The 22,579-nt window shown below is 39.9% G+C and overlaps 1 protein-coding gene across 10 annotated transcripts in view; it reads right to left on the bottom strand.

Annotated features, from left to right (window-relative positions):
* ARHGEF10 (Rho guanine nucleotide exchange factor 10) overlaps positions 1 to 20,066 on the bottom strand; it is a 112,493-nt gene extending 92,427 nt beyond the window's left edge. For 5 of the 10 annotated variants that reach the window (XR_008429864.1, XM_053937958.1, XM_053937952.1 and 2 more), the window contains exons 1-2: positions 19,647 to 19,789; positions 2,473 to 2,548 (exon numbers count right to left, since the gene is read on the bottom strand). Coding sequence is in view for 9 of the 10 variants with exons in the window: in XM_053937958.1 (XP_053793933.1) it covers positions 2,473 to 2,509 (37 nt within the window). In the remaining variant the exon portion in view is untranslated. Of the gene's footprint in view, positions 1 to 2,472; positions 2,549 to 6,118; positions 6,195 to 15,758; positions 15,801 to 15,981; positions 16,105 to 19,646; positions 19,790 to 19,983 lie in introns of those variants that run through there. The other 5 variants (XM_053937953.1, XM_053937955.1, XM_053937954.1 and 2 more) reach the window with 5 other exon arrangements.
* Positions 20,067 to 22,579: the final 2,513 nt, after the last annotated feature.

Raw genomic sequence — 22,579 nt, forward strand, 5'->3', positions numbered from 1 at the left:
AATAAGTGTGGAGAATTTACCTGGCAAAACCATAGAAAACTTAATTGTCAAGAGTAAAGCTGAGATTTATAGTGCAAGGTATATACTTGTAGATAGAAAGGAGCCTACGTGACTTTCAGCACTACAGCTATCTTTGTTAGGACAAAAAATAAGTAAACAAAAAATTCCCACAAGATCATAAGAACCTTCTTTTTAAAAAAGCAATTGATTTCATCCATGGCCTCAAAGTGGGATTTTAGAATCATCATGACAAAAGTAAGAATTTTTTTTTTTACCGTTGTAGCAAAGGGTTCTGCACCCAACAGGAATCTCACCCCCACTATGAGCTAGGATAACCCACCCATGTGCCCACTGTCCAAAGGCTCTGACAGGTGCTGCTCACTCCTCCTGAACAGACACATGGATGGCCACTGCATATGCATGCAAAATAAACCTTCATTTGTTAGTTGTTATGTGTATTTGCTGTCATACTTGGCCCTAAAGTCCTCACTTCTTTTCCACCTGCAAAACAGGTAATGAGAATTAGCTAGATAGTGAACTAAAATGTCTTTTAGTGTCATTATTAAAATTTATCTTCACTGATAATCCCTTTAGTATGTTTTTAAGACAGCAATGGCAAACTAAAAAAATATATAAGTTCCACTTATATATTTTTTCAGATGAGAGAAAAATCACAGAACATTCTGAGCTGGAAGGGACCCTTAAGGCTCATCCAGTCCCACTCCTGCACATGGCCACCCCAGAATCATACCATGTGCCTGAGAGCATTAACCAAGCACTTTTTGAACTCTGTCAGGCTTGATGCTGGTCTCTGGGGAGCCTGTTCCAAATCCTACCCTGCCCCTTTCCCTTCCCCCTCCCCAAAAAAGTATCAATTAACATTGATGCAAGATTAGGTAGAGCAGAATCTCAATTCATGTTAAATAAATCTAATCCCAGTCTATTAAGAACTGACATGTCTGAAAATAAGGACATGATATACATAGTTCTACACGTCACAAAAACTTTTGCCAAGAAAGAACTTGAATTTTGGAATTGTACTGAACTGCTTCACCCTGAAATCTCCTCAGAGTATCCCACAAGCTGAAATGCTGCACCAAATTGGAGCTGTTGCCGCAGCTATTGGCTGTCTTTGAAAAACAGCAGCCTCTGCTCAAGTGGAAATATTGATTCCTCAGGGATGGATCTTCCCCTACAGCACTACACTGCTTTGGACATGGATTATCCCATAGAGACAGTTTCACAGTAACTGTCACTAAACGAAACGGAACTAAATTCAGGGTCCTGACCACATGGATTAGGACATGGACAGCCAAGGAACTGTTGCCAACAATAAACTCAGTGATATCTCAGAGTATAAGTGAAACTGCCAATAATGTTGGCCAGAAATTTAACCCATTAAAAGCTGATTTCACAAGTTTCTGCTTCTTTCACATTCCCAACTCCCTAGGTAGTATCTAGTAATAGACCTCTATCTGTGGCAGTGCCAAATCGAAGAGAAAGCAGTTCTGATCTAGAATGACAATTCCCAAATTCCTAAAGAGTTACAGCTGAACAAAATGAAGATTAAATCTGTTTTTATACTCAAATGGCTTCATGTAAGTTTTGTGTGAACATTAAGTGAAATGTCTTATAGGCAATAAGGTATATTACATACATAAATATATACATCTATCAATATATATAATAAAGTGCAAGTCCATAAGTAATATTGTCTTATATAAGGAACAGATAATATTTTACAGAAAAATCACTATCTATACAAACTATAATAGCAACTTAACTGAAATAAAAGAAGATTCAACCACAGATCTCCATAAATTTATTTGTTGGGATGACCAGAACAAGCACATAATACTTCTATGAAGTCTCTCAACATCCAGCTACCAAAAGCCAAATCCTGTTAAGTATTAAAATATGTACTAGCAAGCACTACACAATGATGTGCTTACAGGAAATCGAACAGGATAAAAAAAATCAGCACATGCAATGTTCTCTTTGAGCATAAACGCAAAAGGCAGTGAGACAGTGTCTTTGTAGATCCTACCTTTGTGCCCTCAGAAACCTGGGTTACACCAGAAGCCATCCAGCTACCAAGATACAACAGGCAAGGGGCACTGAGTGTTAACTTTACACAATGAGCCCCTTAGTCCAGCATCTGTAATACTCTTCCGTAAGTGTCTGCGCTCTGACTACAAAGAGTTGCTGTAGAAAACACATATTTTCAGATTTAGACTGCAAGGAACAATTGCTCCAAGGTTTCTTCCCATCATGTTCTAACTACACCAGCGAATGAAGTCCAAGAACAAGACAGGGAGGATGACAGGAGCTCATGTTTCAACAGAATACCACTGGGACCAAGCCTTAGGGTGATATGGGGAAAGGGAATGTTGCAGAGGTAAAATCACTGCTGGAAAGACAACCAAATTCTTATAGAAAAATTGGCTTTAAACTCCAAACTATTTCAATTACCTTCTGGTGGTGGTGGAGGGAAATCCTCTGTGTCCATTCTAGTATATCCACTGCACCTTTAGCGGACTGGAAAACTCTGCAAAAATGAAGGAACATGTTTTGTAGATGAACACAATTTCCAAATATTGAGCCACTCCTTTTCAATTTGGCCAAGCTCATACCTATTAGCTAATACCATTATGGAAGAGAGGAAATTTGCTTGGCTTCTTGTTTCGATATGAATACAGTCCAAATTTTTATGTACACAGCCCTCAGTATTGGACCCAATTATTTTAATGATCTCAGTAAGCCAGCTGAAGAAAGGCAAAGTTTTTTAACTATTTTGTACTCTGCAGTTCCCACTGTGACAATCACAAGGAGATTACTAAAATATGTTATTTCAATGTCTGTTTGGAGTATATATTCCATCTCAAAATATTCATGAAGGGGTAAAGGATAAAAATTGTAGGAAGCTTATGAGTTTTCATGATGCTTTTCTCTATTCAGCAATCAGAAAAAACAAGTTTTAACTATATACTTCATACACAACTTCTTTCCACTATTTTTTTTTCTGCTAATCATAAAAATTCTGCTTAAGTCCCTTTACTTCCACCTTTCCTAAGGAGAGTGAAGTACAAGGGAGCGAGTTCCTGAGGACCTTTTCTTTCAACTTTTCTCAAATGCCATTGCTCTCGTTTTAAGGAAAAGAATAACTTTACAAAGCATTCCCCTACATTGGTCCTGAATACACAACTGAAGAGAGCAAAGCCCAGAACCCATGAGAGACATCATTCCACCTTCCCCATAATGCTACTTAATAGTGACATTCCAGAATCATCTGGAAGGAAAACATATTGTACTAAGCAATGCACACACTCTGCCCCCCGTCCATTTTCACTCTAACTCAAAAGACAGCATGACAAAAAGACAGATTTCAAAATAGGGCTGAGGAGGAAAAGTTAGCTTCCAAAAGCTACAAAAGACAGTGGAAGAGCCAATGCTGAATTTTCTGTCCTACTCTTGAGTGGCCCATAGATGTTCATCTGAAGAAGTTATGTCTTCTGCTGGCAACAAAACAGCTCATGCCCTTGGAAAGTCTCCATAGCCAAATATTAAAAGATTAAGTTGAAGGAGATAGTGAAATTCAAGGTACAGTGGCAAAATATTAAATGGATCAGGATTCAAAGGTCAAATCAATTGCCACTTACAGAAAAAGTGGCAGTGAATAGAGAAAAAAAAAAGCTTCAAAAAACGATCCAACCCTAGGAGGCACCAGACAATTTACCTCCCTAACATTAGGTTTGCAAGGGTGATTATCAGGACAGATGTGCCAGGAAAGATAACAACTCTGGTAGTGCAAGATCCTAATATGATAATTTGTAACAACTTCATTTACTAAGCACACAAAATTCCCTTTTAAACTGTCTTAAGCTTTGGTAGCTCTTAATCCAGTCCTAGACAAAATCAAGTAGCTTCAGAACCAAGGCTCAGAAAGGATGCACCCAACATCTGTCTATAACACAATGAATTCCATTATGTGCTTTCACTGTACAATGTTCCTTCTAAAGCTTCTCTACAGTTTATATATACAGAGCTCCAAGGCATGTTCCTGCTTACAGATGTCTGGAATGCATCCTGCCACACCAAAACTGTCAGCCAAAACAAGAGATAGTTATGGTTTGAAGAAATGGCTATTTTCCTCTATTTTTTTTTAAGCTGATCATGACTAGAGCATAGGTTTTCAAGTGTGACATATGTAATACCAAGCAAACCTCTGAAAGTGAGTCTCAGCACCTTTTCCAAATGCATCTTTAAGAGAGCAGCTAAAAGGCTTTCAGAATTATTTTTTTTCTTTTAATATATGATGCAAGCTTTAAAACATCTATCAAAGTTAACTTCCAACAATGATTTTTTTTAAAATCAATTCCTTCCTCACCAGCAAATATTAACAAGACACAGAGCTGAGCCATGGAGCTTGATTTCCATTTTGATCTAGTTCACAGTGACATGCTTCAAATTACACAAGAATTGTGTCAAAGAAAGACACAGACCCAGTGTTAGAGTCCTACCCACTGACCTGCTTGCTCCCATGTGAACAGTGCAGTTATTCACAAGAAGAAATATACACTTTCTCACTTAAGAATGCCTCAGGGGTTGATTTATACATTACATTAACTCATTTTGAAGTTCCACATATTTTTCACAATTTTTTAGATGCTGAGAAAAACCCTGCACCAGGAAAGAGAGCTTGTGTATTACAGATTGCATTAATACCCTCCAAAAAGAAAATAATTGCCATATTATGTAGCAGACAGCACATTTATGAACAATCTCTAATAGCACCATATTTCAAAGAGAAGTTTTTCATTTTGAGAGACAGGGGAGCTAACTCAAAGATGTTTAAATCAAGATTAAGGCAGATGGTTTAATTTGACTAGCAGCGTATGGTACATTTGCATTTGTAGCTCAAGTGCTTTTCCCATTGATTCTCCTGCTAACAGAGCTACACAGCACAGCTTACAGGTGCATTTAGACAATAATCGTGAAAATCAAAGCTCAAATTAAGCTGAAAGGGACTTCTGAATGTTCTCTCATACACTCAAGACAGGTGTTTTCAAAATTAAATCAGGTTACTCAGTGCCTTTACCCCCCCAGGTTATGAAACCCCATGAAGGTGGGTGTTTCACCACCTCCCAGAGCATCCTGCTCCTGAGCTTAACCAGAAACTCCAGGAAGAGTTTTTCCTGTAAGCCCAACTGGAGCTGGCCCTGCAGCAGCTTGCAGCCATTGCATCTCATTCTCCTGCTGCACACCCCTGAACAAAGCCTGGCTCCAACTTCTTGCCAACACTGCCTTGGGAAGTAGAAGACTGCAACTCAATCCCCCTCATTCCTTTCTTCTCAAAATGACACAAACTCGATTCCCTCAGCCTCTCCTGACCTCTTCCCACTCCCAGCCGTAGCAGTGGCTTTTACTGGACTTGCTCCAGTTTGCCAATCCCTCACTTGTACTGGGGCCTCACAATGAACACCGAATTCCAGATGCAGCACTGAGACCACCGAGTAGATGTTACTGGCTTCAACATAAAATTATATTTAAAAAATTAACAGCCTTTAAGACACAAAATATTAAGATTTTGTTCCAAAGGTATTTTAAAAACTGCAAAAAGAAAAAATCCTTATTAAACATTAAACACATGTGCTATTATTATGTTCATGTGTATTTCATCATAAAATTATGAATATGAATAACTGAACAACTGTCCCGACTTATTCAAGATTTCATAGAGGTTATAAAAATATGGAGCTCTTTTCCCCCATGTAACATTGTTTTCTCAAACACAGTATAACCTCTGCTTAATGACTCAAAGTTCACCCTTCCAGACTCCACAGCAATCATAGGAGCAAAGGGACAGAAAGAAGCTCTCAGAGCTACTTTATTCCCATTGGCATCCAGATGCAAAAGGAATTTGCCTGACTTGGTGCTCATCACCTTCTTTGCTTCAGATGTGGGTAGAGATAGCAGTGACTGCTGTGGGCCACGAAGGTGGTCTACAGATTGTCTCCTTTCCCCCTCTTCCCCCATATTTCCCTTGTGTGCCCCATATACAGAAGACAGGGGGAGAGGCAAAGGAGCTCCTGGGCACTTTGATAAAAAGGCAGCTGACCTGTTCTGGTCTAAACATTGGCCCTCACTTCCAATGTCTACTTCCTGATGTCTTCATCCAGTTCTTTCCTGCCAAACTGTGAGGAGGAACAGGTAATTCTTACTCATATTTAAAGGTAGATTTCCAGTTTTTTAAGTTCCCACTTTACCTGCCCACTTATAGCTGAACCAGCTTATCTAGGCAAACCCCAACTATTCCAAGCCTACAAGCCTACTATTAAAAAAAAAACCCTACTCGTAGCACAACAGCATGCTTTTATTACAGATGTTTAGCTAGTGACTTCCTACGTTTGGCACTAAAAATCAGGAATAATCATATTAAATGTATGCATTTTGAAAGAAAAAAACCACAATAGCCCCTTATTATACTGCAATACGTTCAGCTCCTGACCAAGTTTGCAATGCTCTCTAAATTTTAAGTTGATATGTAAGGAAAAAAGAAAACAAATTAAAATACCACATTAGAATCAGATGTTCATGGGCAATGTTTCTAATGCAGACAAGTCCCCCACACTTAAAGCAGTCAGAGCTCCAATGGCACTCACACCAGAAACCAAAATCATCCAAGTGTGAAATCGTCCCTTGTCACCCTGATTTTTAAAGATTTTCTAAAGCGTTCTGAGTTTACATTCTTGTAGCAAACTTTCTCACATACTTTCTGTAAATAACTTACTGTTTTTGCATTCCTTCATAGAGGCGGAGAAATTTGATGGACTGGTAGTTTGTCCAGTGTTGTTGGAGAGGTGGCACTTTCACCCTCCAATCCACTATCACCTTTAGAAAACTATAAATGCTGGAGTCAGAAAATAAACTTCCCTTTTTTACCTTTACAATAGCAGTGGTATGTGTCGTGCTTTCTCGTGTCCTATAGTGACAATCACTAAGGACAGCTCCCAACACTTCAAATTTTCCACCAACTACACTCACCTTCGACCATGGAAGCTGGTACTGAAGGAAGTGAGAGTCTGTGATGTTCCACAGCAGACCTCACAAACTCAAAGTGCTAATGCCTGCAAAATCTGTGAGACTGAAATTCTGATTCCACAGCAAAGGGCAGTTTCAGCAAATGAAACAAAGGCAAAGACACCTTTATACTTGTCCAAAGACTACAGAAGAATGTCAACATTCCTCTTTGAGACTCAGTTTTCCTTTCTCCTAACCTCTGGTAACTCCTTTTGCCTCCAGGACTCTCGGCTGTGTCTGTGTATCTGATTTTGTTCAATGATTTCCTCTAATTGTTGGAAAAACAACAGACTCTCAGTTCTCAGCTAAAAATTACAAATACTAATCAACATCTGCATTTCCACTTCAACAAAAGTATTTTCCAACAGTCAGAAATCAGAAAGCAGAAGTCAGAATGCAACAAAAATGGGACCGGCACAAACTCTGCCAAAACTACAAGGCAGTGCATCATACAGACCTGGGGGCACTGTACTTACATGCCAAGCTCCCAAAGGGCACATGCTGCCAAGCTTTCTCAGCTCTATCACCCCAAGAACTGTAATGGCGACTTACACACCTTCTCTTACAGGTGTGTGCACTGTAACTGCAGCAACATCAGGATTCTTCATTCTTAACACTGCTGAGAGAATGAACATTTTATAATAGGAAACAGAAGCTGAATCAAGGAGACTGATTTCCAAGAAACTGTAATTTGTGGAGAAAGCTTAGTCCAAGCAGAAATACAATGTCTCTGAGAAAGCCTGAAAGCCTAAAAATTAAGCTAAAAGCCAACATCAAAACAAGAAAACTTGAGAAGGTAAAGCCCCTGAATGTCTAAAATCCCCTTGTGTCCACATCACTTAGTGAATATTGCTGTATAATGCCCAGTTGAGTCTTCTTCCACCTAGAACTACAGAACTCCCACTGGGAATTAAATTTCACTGAGATTTGATATGAAGACTCTTCCAGCAGTGCAAAGTAATTACAAGATAGAAGGCAGAGGGGGGAAGGTTAATTTACTATTTTTTTTCCTCCTGTAGCTCAAGAACACTTTCTTACAGACAGAAAAAATAAAAACTGATTGTACAATTTGTTCTCCATACACGTTATTCCTAAGAAACATAGACTGTACATTTTTTTAAGAGGTGTCTACAGTGAGTATGAATGAAGCAGCCATTTATATTTTGACAGCTTCCCATCCCACACTGTAAGCCATTAAAGAAGTCTGTATCAAGACTGGATCATTATTTCTTTTAATGTATATTTGGTTTTATTAATAGCTAAGAGTCCTGTTCTATACAGATTTTATTCTTAAATTTAGCAAAGAAAATTACTGAAATCACAAGCAATGGAATAAAAAAGGAAGTGCATAGGTTCAGGTAAAAAATTAATAGGAAGCCCAATTCATGGCTCAGATAAAGCTGGGTGACATTCTATTTCTTACAGCAATTCAAACAAGGCCAGAGATGCATATTCTTCAGAATAAATAGAGAATCCACTTCAGCAAAAGCTACTTTGCTTCTTTTTCTGCTCCCCTTTCTCACACTGAACAGTATCTTGCTCAAGACCAGAGAAAATACAGAAACAGCACACTCTGAAAAGGAAACAATCTACAGAGACACCTCAAAAAACATGGCCGAAGATTGGTTTTCTAACCTTTCTTTTTAAAGGGTAATACTTACATTTCCTCACCTAGATTCCTGCTCAGTACATCACCTAGAGGAAGGGAAAAAGGAGGAAGCAAAGATTGCATTTGTAGAGTTATTAGACAGATCCTGATCACAGCGAAATCAGTACTGTTAAATTTTTACTATTTATGTTCTTTCCCTCTACAGACTATTATTGCAAAGCAAATTACAGAATCACTGCTTGATAGATTAATTCAGGTTAGCAGGAGGTCATGTAGTGCAAACTGGTGCTCCAAGCCAGGTCCACTACCAAGTGAGACCAGGCTGCCTAATCTACTGAGATAATCTCAGTAGACAGAAATCTCTAAAGGCAGACTGAAGGACCATGTCAGGAATCCTGCCACCTTGCTTTGTTGTCCTCCTAGAAAAAAAACATTGTCCTTATGTCTAGCTAGAACTACTCTTACTTCAGTTATGACCATAGCCTGTGGTCCTGCCCCCTTCCTCATAGTCTGCCAGCTGGTGGGAGCACACTGCCAGGCCCCCATGAAACTTCTTTCTCCTCCAGGGCACTGCTGCCACTCCCTGGCATTGTAGCAGCCTTGTGCTGAACTTGCTCAGTTTTATTCACATCTCTCTTGTACTGGGGTGAGGTGTGGGCACAAAACGGGGTGCAAGTGTGCATACTGCAGGTGTGGTCTGACAAGTGCTGAGTGAGAGGACTCCTTCCCCTCCGAGGACGCATTCCTTCCCAGGTGTGTAACCTTACCCTCCTCATTACTGAATTCCACAGAGTTCTTGCCAGCCAGCTCCTCCCATCCACCCAAGTCCTTCTGAATGACAGCCTAAATCTCAAGCACATCCACTGCCCACCCCTTTCCCACAGTTTGGTGTCACTTGCAAACTCCGTGAGCTGGTGCACTTCCACTTTATGCATAACATTAAACTGGACACATCCTATGCTGGACAGCCGGGGCTCTCCACTGGTTACCAACCTCAAATTACAGCCAACGAGCCACCTCCAAAATCAACCATCCCACCAGGCTTCCACCCATCGAGCAGCACACCCACCTGGATCACAACTCCATTCTGCAAAAGACCTTCCTGAATCCAACACAAGCATATGGTTTTATTAAGCTCAGTAGCAATATATTTACTTTACAAATAGAAAAGCCATGACTTACAAATGTTTGAGGAATGAGAGGAATATGCATAAAAAGTAAACCAGGGAAAGGAAGAGGTTGCCAAACAGGCACTTAAGACACCTGACTTTTTCGTGAACGAGCCTTGCTCCTGTCTTTTGTCATGGCAACTATTTGAATACCCAAAGTAAGAAGACGGGCATCACCCCAGAATTTGCAGACCATCCTGAAGGTCAAGAGTACTGTAACAAATTGCAAGCCTCCGAAGAATTAAAAGGGAATGCTGGAATCATATGCTTTAAGTCAAGAATTATCTCTTTTTCTTCTGTGCCACTCAAACTAGAAAACTGCATCACTGGGTCAAGACAAAGATCCTTCATGTCCAACACACAAGCAAAATAAAAATATATGAAGAGCATTTTTCTTAATTTGTGCTATAATTTGACAGCAATCGAGTAACTTCATCTGGAAAAGCAACCTGGAAATTCTGCAATTTCCCTTTTTAAATTTAATTCAGATTAGTCCCTTTCAGTACTGGATATGAAGAACTACCTTAATTGGAAATATCCTCATCAAAGTTTTTATTTTTTAATCAGAGAAGATCCTCATATGTTGCAGCACACTTCAATTGTGATGTAAACCTATACAGGATTTAGTTGCATACATATTATTATAATACATGTGTAATTATTATGAAGAGAGTTTAGAAATGGTTTTTATTAAAAATGCACCAAAATATCATTTAGTATAGTAATCCTGATCAGCCTTACATGTAAAATAAAGTAATTTTATCACAGGGAGGGTTTCATTCTGCAGCAAATCAAGGTCTTAACTTGAAAAAAAAAAAAAGCCACAGAAATGTTATTTATGGATACAGTCAATAAAGCATTTTTTCCCCTCCATTCTACATTAGTCAGACGCTCATTACAAAAGCAGAATGTCTTGTTTCAACTTGAACTAAATCTGTGCATCCTGGTTTCACATGGCATAGGTTGTCTTTCAAGATACTGATGACAACTGATGAAAATTTCCACCAGAAACTGTTTCCAATGATTTAAGTGAAAGGATACACTGAAATGAATATTCAGTTACTACTGCTGCCTGCAAACCAGGTCCTGACAAGAGACACTTTACCTAAACATTTTCAGCTCTTTGAGTACTACTGTCCTTGGAAAAGTAACCATGCTGTTTCTCATCGAGGACAACTCATTCTATCGGATCATTAGAAAATCAACCAGTTGAACAAATGTATTTCATCTGATGAATAAAGTTATTAAGAATATAAATAGAGTCTTATTACTGAGTTTCAAAAATATTTGAAGTAAAATGTAGAAATACATTTCTAATAACAAAGTTAAAATGCATGCTCTAGAAAATCAATGAAAATTGATTATTTTTCTAACTCCAAAATTTTATTCAAATACATCAGAAATCAGGTAATGCAGCTGTTAAATCATTAATTACAGGAAGAAAGAAAAATAGCAATACCACATGCAAAGAACAGCCCTTGTCTTCAAAAAATGTATAATGGAAACTAGATTCCCACAGAAGTGTAGGTTCTGCATCTAGTCCAAACATCAGCAGTCTTCACTCTTTCCTTGATTTGGAAATTATCTAGTAGCCATTTTTCCTCTCAACCTTCTACAATTTGAAAGTGAAGTTTTTAAAACTCAAATTAGTCAATCCATGGTTTGCAATATTGAATAATATTGAATATTAAGTATGAAATTCTAAAAGGACACTGAGGATGAGACTGAGAATGCTTTAGAAAAGTGAAAAATATAAAAACAAGAGACATAAGCTCAAGACTCACTGTGATCCTACAAGGAAATCTAAATATTGCCATCTACTTCTCAGTAAGTTCTTATCCCATTTTACAGATGAGGAAATAACATTTACCTTCTTCCTTGGAAATTTTTGAGATGCACAGTCAGTATCTCTAAGGAAAAAAATATTCATACGATTTCTGCAATTTTTTAACGTGTTTTGAGAAACAAGGGATTACAGAAGAGAAACAAGAGTGACCTTGAGCTTGGATCCCAACAGTTCACATTCATGGTTCAGTCCCAAGTAACAAGTATTGTACAGTACAGTAAGTCACTGAAACAGATTTTCCCAAGATAATGCCCCTATTCAGCAGCACGTAAGTAGAACAATTTATTTTGCTCTGCTTAACTGCTTCACCCACGCATCTGACATTAAGCTTCAGGCTTCCTGACTGAGCAGTGAACATGTAGGACATAATCAATGTTGTGCAGTTATGCATCACTTCCCACAGTCTTGCTGTTTCAGGCATTTCAGAATAAACATGAATCAAGTTTTTGATCTAAAATCACAAGTTTGAAAACATATTTTTCAACTCTTGTTTAGCATTACCTGTCATTACTCCCTTAAAAACAAGTTCTACTTTTACATGTTCCTGGTTTCTAAATAACCTACATTATTTTGGTGCAAGTAAAACTCAAGATTCTTTACAGTAAAAAAAAGTCTAACTGATGGAAATCTCAAAAAATACTAATAATAATGAAGCAGTTTTCTTCCATGGATATGTGACAGAACTTGAGTCACAATATTCTGCCCTGCAAACCACATGCACACAAGTACAGTGACATTACTGAGAAAGATCTGAAAACAAAAATACTAAGACATAGTTGCATAGGTCCACAATGAGAATTCTGGTTTACCTTGCTCATGTGCCTCCCACCTCCCTCTAATAAAGAGCCTTTATCTCTCATGATACTCCCAAAGTCTCCCCTAAGTAATTCTCAGGCTTCAGTTTATGAACCAATCCCTGAAAATTTCCAAGTATCCAGGCTTACAGCTTTTCTACTCACTAAACTCCTTCTAGATTCAGAAATTAATTTTCCAATATTAATTTCCCACTAATAGATGTAATAAAAAGAATGACATTGTATTAAAAGGAATGGGGGGAAAGTAATAAATGCTGATTTTAACAAAATATGATCTTAGGTATGAAAAATGCTTCCCTCACATGTTGTCGAATACACACAAAACGAAAGACTAAATCATACCACTATCAATGAAACCTCATTTATAGTTTCATTATAACATACAACGTGTTCAAAAAGTAAGAACAATTGCATTCACAGTGTTTAACACTGTAACTCCAAAGGAAGTTTCTCTAAGGTACAACTGCTGCAATAGATATTCCACAAGAAACATCCAAGATAGTCCAGAAATGCACCTACAGCTCAAAAAACCATCAGGAAGCTGAACTTACACAAAGATAGTTTAAAAATACCTTTTAGAAACCGTATGACAACTCCATGGGATCCCTTCTAACATTCTAAATAAACTGTAAAATGGAAATACATAAAGAAAAAAGTGAAATAGAAGTCACTGTACATAAGTGGAAACAAAATTACTGTCTCGCATATGTAAAATTAAGAAAATAAGTACCTCACGTAGCTCATTTCTCTGTCACATACAAAACTGAGAACAGTGTACTACAGATGCACAAATAAATTGACTGTAGCTTTGCACAACATATAAAGCTCAGTCTGAAAGTCTGAATCAAAACTGGTCCTCCTTCTTCTGGACTGCAGCTTTTGCTTCCTGGCTGCGTCAGAAATAGACTGAAATGTATAATTTTTCTACATCAGATTCTAAAAATAATTTATAATTCATATAGATGCAATTAATAGACATCCTGTTTTACAAATAAGCAATGTACCATTCCCAATGGCATTTAATTCCGTTAACAATTATGAAGTTTAACAATAGCCTTTCAGGTTTGTTGTCTTCCTGCAAATGTTTATAAACTATGCAATGATTCCTAAACAGCTCAGAATCAACTTAAAAACTCCTCTGTTGTTGAGATTTCTTCACAGAATCATAGAATGGTTTTGGTTGGAAGGGACCTTAAAAATCATCCAGGTTCCAACCCCCTTGCCCTGCATGAGGCAGGGACATTTTCCACAAGACCAGGCTGCTCAGAGCCCCATCCAGCCCAGCCTGGCAAGATAAAGTTTGTTTTACAGTATTCCAGAATGGGAAAGGATTTCTGCTGTCTACTGATGAGTGAAATCATAGCCTATCTGCTAAGCATTAGCATAGCTCAGGGTCAAAGAGAGCTCCTCAGCATGGAAGGAAGGAGGTAACCCCTTTTCAGTACTTTAGTGTGCTCATAACTGGCCTTACAGAGCCAATAGCACAAGACTTGTACATTTGGCTTCCACATCTCCGAGCTGCAATGCCAGACTGCACACACCCATCACACAGCACTGGGGCTCCTCTCCATAACCTGTGGCATACCAGCTCCTGCAGCCCAAACCCACAGGATGCTGCCAGGTCCCAACATTCAGCAGGAGATGATGGACAGCCCATTGCTCAAGTGTCACTCTGCTTCCATGGTCCTTTCTCCTACCACATCCATCCGTGGGTATCAGCCACAGAAGCTCCAAACACTGGAAACCCAGTACCATTACAAGACACCTGCCGTCACTCACACAGTAAATCACATCTTATGTACAATGCCACAGGTAATCTAAGGAATCCATAGCATATATGATAAAAATCTTGAAATCTCACTGCAAAGCCTCCTGAAATACCAGATTTCAAGGTAGTTCCTAAAGAACTACTGTTCAAAACCAGATAAACACATGTAACTAGTTCATGGAATACTAAGCCTGAGGGTGAAAAGGGAAAAAAAAGACGAGATGGATTAAACAAAGCAAGTCAGACAGATTATCAAGATCAAACAGATCACCCAAGTGAAAAGAATGAAGGGTGCATTGAAGAAAACAGCTGAACAGCCAGAACCTCTGCCTGAATAATGGGCTTGAAGTTGTAGGCACCAAACATGTCCCCACATTCAGGCAATAAACCTGTGTCTCCTGAGTGCCAACAGAAAATTTTAAAAATGTTATACTTCATTTCTACTGCAGAACAGATTGCTCACTGGGGTTCACCAAGCAAAGTGAAGGCTTTAGGAAAAAAATATTTTATTTACAATAAAAATAGCCACAAACTAATACATTTTAGTAGAATCTCACTGTATTTATTTAGCATGAAACAGTTTTTAAGCAATATTTTTTACTTCCTGACTCATGAAAAAAAGACCCCAATCCTACACCTTTTTATGCTAACAGTTAAACTGCAAGACTGAAACAAAAAGATGCTTTTTATATTTCAATTAAACAACTTAAAACTTGCTAGCTCAAGGTAAAAGCCATGATCTTAGTATCTTTGGAAAATAAAGAAAAAAAAAAGAAAAAGAAGGATTGAAAAAATATGTAAATGAAAGATGACAAAATTTAGGATGGATAAAATTGTTTTGGCCAAAAATAAAACAACACCTAAAAATCTTTAAAATAAGCCTTTGCTGTGGTCAAATTATTAACAGCTGCCTTTCCGAGCATTTGGTACTGCCTACTGACACAGCTTGCTCACTCACTCGTCCAGTGCATGACTGGGCAATCTTTTAAAGCTCTTATTACTTTACCCTCTATGCGCAGGGCATCTTGCAAAAGCAACTACATGGTCTGGGATCACCACAAACAGCTATGTAACTTCTCCAATAGTTGAACCGTTAATTACAAAGAAACCAAAGAAAAAAATACATAAAAGGACAGTGTTATTGTGAATAAGTACTTTTCCCCTGTGTCAAGACAACGGATTTAATTGCAGATGCCAACTAAAAAACTGGTCGACACCAGCTTTGAAGAACGGGGAAGGAAAGGAACTCCAGCTCCCACGGGAGTTCTATTTTCCGTAGCCGTGTCCGTAGCTGATGGAGCGGGGAGGGACGCTGGAGCCGGCGGCTCCCCACACCGCGGAACACGAAGCAGCGCACACGCGAGAAAGCCCCCGCGAAAACCTCGAGGAAGAAACTTCACCATAGTTCAACAGCAAGAAGTTTGGCCAAGGCGTTTTACGGACCCCTCGCATCCTCGCTTCAGTGACCCACCTCGCACGGGCAAAACGGATTTAGTGACGATCTCACACCATGCGTCTCCCCCTCCTGCCCCTCGGCGGTGCCCAGCGGCTGCCGCTCCGGGCCCCCGCAGCCCCAGCGAGGCAGCCCCCGCCCCTGAAGGGCGTCTCCGCACCAAACATCGAGCCCACCCTCCGAGGACCAAACTTTCCGTGACAGCACCGGAGCAAGAGCCCGGCGCGAAGCGAGCACCCACCTCCTCCACCGCGGCCGGAGCCGCCGCCAAACGCTCCGAGGCGGCCGCCACCCGGCACGGCCCGCTCCGGCCCGCTCCGCCGGGGCCACGGCGGCTGCCCCGCTGCCCGGACACGTCACTCAGCCCGCCGCGGAGCTCGCACTGACCGCCGGGCGGAGCTCCTGAGCGCCGGCGGGAGCCGCCCGGCCCGGCCCGGCCCGGCCCGGCCCCGCCTCGCTGCGGCCGCCGCTGCCGTCAGCGCCTGCCCGGGGCCGCCGCTCCCGGCGCCCGCCCCGGCGAGGCCCGGTTGGATCCCAGTTGGCCCCGCCGGTCGGGCCGGTCGGGCCGGGGCGGGGCGGGCACCTCGGCTCTCCCCGGAGCCCGCCGCATTCCTGCCGCCGCACGTGACACGCCCGGGGGCGGGAGCACATCCCGCCGCTCGCCCCGGGGCCCTGCTGGTGCACGGGCGGAGAGTGGAGCTGTCCGGCTCCTGAGACCGGGAGGGCAGCCGGGCCCGGGGCTGGACAATTCGGCACACTCAGCCTCATGCTCACGAATAACCCCTGAACATGCCAGGGTACAAACTGGGCCACGGCGCTATTTTGAATTTTAATCTCATTTATAACTTGAAATCCAGTAATAGTTTTCAAGTTAAATGCTATCTAGAGATGCTGGAATCTTATGCCGAATTTTTTTTTCTTTTTGCATCTTTTTGCATCCTTCTTGCATGACAATCCTCACAGCAAGTATCTCTACAGACCAGCACTGACCAAGCCAACCACACAGCCACCCAAAGCCTGTGACACTCAAGCATGGAATGCTTGTCCTGAGAGTAACATCAACCACTTGTACACTCAGAACTGACCATGCCACTTAGTTAAAATATAGAAAACATTTACAAGATGCAATTATTCTGCAAATGTGTACATTACAATGTACACATATCCATGTACACCTGTCACACTTCAATAAAAATAAATGCTCTTAAGTACATTATAAATTCTTAAATAAATTATAAAACTTTGACTATTTAATGTTAAATATTGCCTGAAATATTTGGATCACTTTTAAGAATAAAGTATTCGAGCTAAATGCTGTTCAAATATTCATGCATCATCCAGCAGTGATCCCTGCCTATTTAAGTAAACTCATTCTACAGCAAGTAATAAAATACACTCAGTAAATAGTAAATTCATTATCATTACAGGAAATCATTACTAGAAAATAGTGGCATTTGACATTTGATTAATCTGCCTTTTCCCTACATTATCCCTTTGTCTGTAGTTTAACAACACAAATTCACAATTATCCAAGTCATTGTGTGGGTTCATACAGTCTGAATCTCATGTTTTTTAAACTATTCCTTTCAAAAAATGTTTCCATTTTCACAAAGTAATTTCTTTTTAATACAGTTCATCATGACATTGACTCCAAATAGCTTTAATATAGATCTGTAGGTTCTATATAAGAAAGCAAACAAGGCAATTGGGCCATATGTAAAAGTTAAGGCCAGGAATACCATTATGGTGTTCAGTTCATATCAGAGACCTCTCAGTTCCATCAGAGACCATTTTATCCTGTTGTTTCTGTTGTTTCGGTAATTTTTAAAATGTGTTGCATTTCACTCAAGCTATTATTTCAGGAGCTGAAATGGTGGGGAATCAATCTTGGGCAAACTATTTAATAAGTACTTACCATTAGAGGCCAGTTTAAAAAACAGACACATACCTAGACCAAGTAGAACTATCTTGATTCTGTAATTAAAAATACCATTTACTAGCAATATCCTTCTCCTTTTGACACCTATCTCACAATCTATGTGCATTAAATTCTCCCTTTCATAATTACCTTCCACAGATTCTTATCTTTCACAATTAGACAAAATTTAAATCCTTCTTTAAGACTTTTTTGTGGACCCTTTTGATCTTTGACAGCTCCTTCTTTTGATTCTGGTGACCATACATATATTCCAATCAAAGGTTGCTGTGGAAACCTTGTTGGAAAAATCCAATAGTAGCAGATCAACGTAAAAAAGAAAAACTAACTCTCAAAATAACTTCCACTTTCCTACAATTTTATAAGGCAACAGCCTTAAAAACAGCAGTAATAATTAACGTCCTAATCATTGCAATCACAAATTATTTATCCACTCATAATTAGTTGTCAATAATTAGAGTACAGATAATGGCTGTCTCCACTGTTAACATGATGCTTTTTATAACCAGATTCTAAGAAGTTGATGTTTAAATTGGTTTTATTGCTGATACTTGAATGAGACCTCACCAAAATTTACTTGCTCTCATTTCTGATTACTGAGGCTTCAGCAAAAATACTTCGCCTCCAAGCTACTGCACATAGGTCATCTACCCCACACATCTTCATCACACATCTACACCATCCACCTACTCCAGCTCATGTACTGGGCATCTTAAGGACACCATCAGCCCTGGCCAGTGTCCTGAAAACCCTGTGACACAATGCCATGAAGGTGGGTTTCTCACTCCTTGGAAACTGGCATGGTTGAATGTACACCTAAATTTATGACACCTAAAGACATCATTCCAATAGCTTGCTTTTCAAAATACTGCATGAAATTAACAAAACTAAAACTTAGGTTATCAAGTTCCCCAGCAAAGCCCAGTTTTCTCAGATTCTTCCGTTTAATATCTGATGTAGCTGGCACTTTTTCCTAGGAAGTATTCACCCACTGGAAATTCTATTGTTCCTAACTGTGTCCCCCATGAAGACAGTACATCATTTGCTTACTGTAATCCCTCAGAAACCACTCCAAGCCAGGACATCCAATGAGCTTGCTTAACTTGAGCATCAGCAGAACACACGCTGTAGCCTTGTAAAGTTACAGGTGCCCTCTACTTTCCTTACCAAACTCAGACTCAGAGTGACAGGTTTTTTTTGTTTGTTTGTTTGTTTTAATATATATATAATACATACAATATAATATATATTTTAAAAAATAAAAGCAAACCACAGTTTTCCTAAATTCAGACTATTACATCAAAAATAACATTTGAGTTTATAAAAACATTGCTTATTCATATTCTGCTTTGATGCCTACTGCTGACTCATCTTCCACCTCTTCCTGAAGCACCAGCACCACTACTGGGAGACAGTTCCTCATTTCTGAGCACACCAGTACAGGTGAACCCGACAATTGAATTTTATAATATTGTGATATTTTACCAGCGCTAGAACATCTTTCATGAATGCATTTCATTTCACTTCTTTCCTTCTTTTATGAGGAATATTTGCAAGTCAAATTCTCAGACTGCCAATTCAGACAGACTAGATATAAATTTTCCTATATTTTAATATTTCTCAGGAGCAGAGACCTTGTGTTACATCATCTCCTTGTTGTCATGGGTGGTACATAAGTGATAGTACAGCTGATGCCATAACTTATTGTGATGGGTTGACCTTGTCCAGCAACAAGACCCTCACCCAGTTGCTCTCTCATTCCCCCTCGTCAGCAGGACTTGGGGAGAAAATAATATGGAAATCTTGTAGGTCAAAACAAAGACAAGAAGATCCCTTAGTAACTACTGTCATGAGCCAAACAGGCTCAACTTGGGGAAATTTCATTTTTTGCCAATTAAAATTAAAAATGAGATGGTAAGAAACAAAGACAAAACTAAAAAGACCCTCCCCTCTCTGTTCTTCCTCCTCACCAGGCTCAACATCACTGCATTCCCAACTCCTTGGCCTCCTCCATCCCGAAGGGCACAGTAGGATGGGAACCAGGTTGTGGTCAGTCAATAACAGCTCCTCCCAGTGCTTCTCCTCCTCTCATTTCTCCTCTGTTTTAGTGTGGGTGCTTCCCACAGGCTGCAGTCTTTCAGGATAAACCTGCTCCTTCACGGCCTCCTCCATGGGCTGCAGGTGAATCTGCTCTGGTGCACTGGAGTAGCTTCTCCCCCTCCTTCTTCACTGAACTTGGTGCTCGCAGAGATATTTATTTCCCTTTGTTCTCCTCACTCCTGTGCAGCATTTTTTGCCCCTCTTTACCTACATTTTCCCGCAGTGCCCCTGCCCCAGCCGTGGCTCAGCCATGCCCTGTGGAGGGCGGTTGGATCCGGCTGGAACCAGCTGTGTCCAGCTGGAACCGGCTGTATCTGGCTGGAACCAGAACCCTGGCCTCCCCTCATGGAGCCACCGCTGCTGCCGGGGCTGGGCACCCGCACCCCAAACAGTCATATGCACAAGTTGTTTCTATAACACAACGTTCCTTCTTTCAGTTATTTCACTGTTCTCTGATAGTTCTTCTTCATCCTGAAGCTAATAAAGGGAAAAACTTAAGTGAATTTCCTCTCAGGAGCGCCAAAAAGCGCTGAGGCCCTGCAACCCTGAAAGACAAATGCAGCTTTTGGCCAAAGCAGAACTGTTCCCAGGGAAGGAAAAGAGGTATTAGTGTAATACAAGATTCTGAGAAGACTTTATATCAAATACTATGTAGAACTCTAAGCTGCCAACACATAATAAAAAGGAATTCAAGTGGGAAAAGTGACAAGCAAAGAGTATTAGGATGGCTGGGAAAACAAAAGAGCAGATTGATTTCTACTCATGAATATGCAAAGGAGTCTCCAGGGGTAAAAAATGATTATGTAAGATAAAAAGGAAATGATAATACAAGAATAAATTACTTTAAATTAGAACAGACTTTAGGCTCTTTCAGCCTAGGGCAATATATTGCTTAGCAATTTTGATGTCCTAAAAAGTTTTTAAACTTGGCCTCAACCAGTGTCGCAGTAATACTCAATATAATGCTGAGAGAAAAAAGGAAGAGTTAAAGCATCAGAAAAACTACATATTCAATATGTAACCACAACCTCATCAGCAGTATACAATGTAACAACCAGTTCCATCTACCTCACCCGAAAGCCTCCTAGCTTTTTTCTGGTTCAATTCTTAATGAGTACTTAGGAAGGCCACTGCTGTTTTCCAGGATACACTTTCTTCCTGTAAATACGACCCACAAAACAAGATGAACAAGCTCTTGTTGGATGCTATATGCCTATTCTATGCAAACCTCCATGCAAAAGTACTCTACATACTTCTGTAGTTTGTCTGCATCACTTTTGTTTTTCAAGGTATCGTAGATTTCATACCTTGATTTATGCTTTAAAGATCCTGACAGCAGAACTGCAAGGTTCAGGAACATAGGAAAGTCAGCTCTCTCTACCTTCTACAAAATTAGTCCTTTCTCAGGTATATTTTATCCCCTTCTTGTTGCAAGCCCCATGCTTAAACTTGAATGAGCAAACTTCAGTAATAAAATGCAGTGTTCACCTGGTAAACTGCTTTTAGCAGTAGAAGCAGCAAGGCAAGAAAAGGAAGTTGCAGATCTATATAGCAATATATAAATCTAAGCAAATACCTGGAGCTCCCAGAATCAATTACCAGTACTAAAACCTCACAATTCTTTACAGTGTCTGAGGACAGAGTGGTGAAAATACTGTCAGCTTTTACAGCACGCTAATGTGACACAACCAGTCAAACGAGCAGAGGCAGCTACAATCATAAGAGGAAATAAAAACTTCAGACCGGACATAATGCATCTGACAAAGCTACTATTAAATTTCTACTCTCTCTACTCAGGTCATATTCCTAAGGACTAAGAAGTGACCCTAGGTGGCTCTCAGAATATACACACAATAGCAGCAAGCAATGGCACAGCCCATTTCCTTGTTTTCTTATTTGAGGACAGGTGAGCAGGCCCCAGTCTTTCCAAGCTTGCCCTGTCTGCCATCTTAAACTATGAACAAGGTCTGCTATGGCCTTGCAGGTTTGCTGTATCATCATCTTTCCACCTCACTTGCCAGTGTGCAACTTAGGGAAAAGCAGAAGGCACAATGTGCTGCAAAATACTTGCTCCTGCTCTGTGGCACCACCACTAGGAGAACATGCTAATTAGTCAATCAGATCCAGTGCATGAAATGTCTTCTCCAACACTGGAAACCCATCTGGGGGCTGACAACTACATCAACAGGCATAGTTTACTTCATTAATACTGCTTGCATTTTTTGTTCCAATTTAAGTAACAGGCAATGACACAAGACCAAAAGACTGTAATTGCTGTGTAACATTGTCGGCCCAAGTCTGCTCCAGTATTTTTCTGAGAATATGTTTAACACTACCAAGTAAAATGTATTTACCTGTTAACTGAAACACCTGAATAGCAAAACAATAACATTTAAATTAATTTTACAGATAATTTACCAAAAAAAAAAAAAAAAAAAGAAAAAAAAAAAAGGGGAAAAAAAGAAAAAAAAAAGAAAAAAGGAAAAAAAAAGGAAAAAAGGGGGACTTTACTCATACAAACACAATCATACATTGTTCTTCTCATCCCAGTCTGTACCCACACACGTCTCACAGTCAGTGGAGCTGTACACATGAATGTCTTACTTCTGCTTCAATTAATCTCAGGAACTTTACTGCAGAGGCAGCCAACCAGTTGCTTGCACTGTGCATTCTTATAAGAATAATTAAAATACCAGTAATGATGCTGGGTTTCTTTGACTCACTAATCTAAAAAGCATCAGGAATCAATTCCTGAAAAACATCCTGAAAGAAATGCTCAGAACTGTATTTTACTATTTTGCAA

Source organism: Vidua chalybeata, chromosome 3, assembly GCF_026979565.1.
Source record: "Vidua chalybeata isolate OUT-0048 chromosome 3, bVidCha1 merged haplotype, whole genome shotgun sequence".
NCBI classification, from domain to species: Eukaryota; Metazoa; Chordata; class Aves; order Passeriformes; family Viduidae; genus Vidua; species Vidua chalybeata.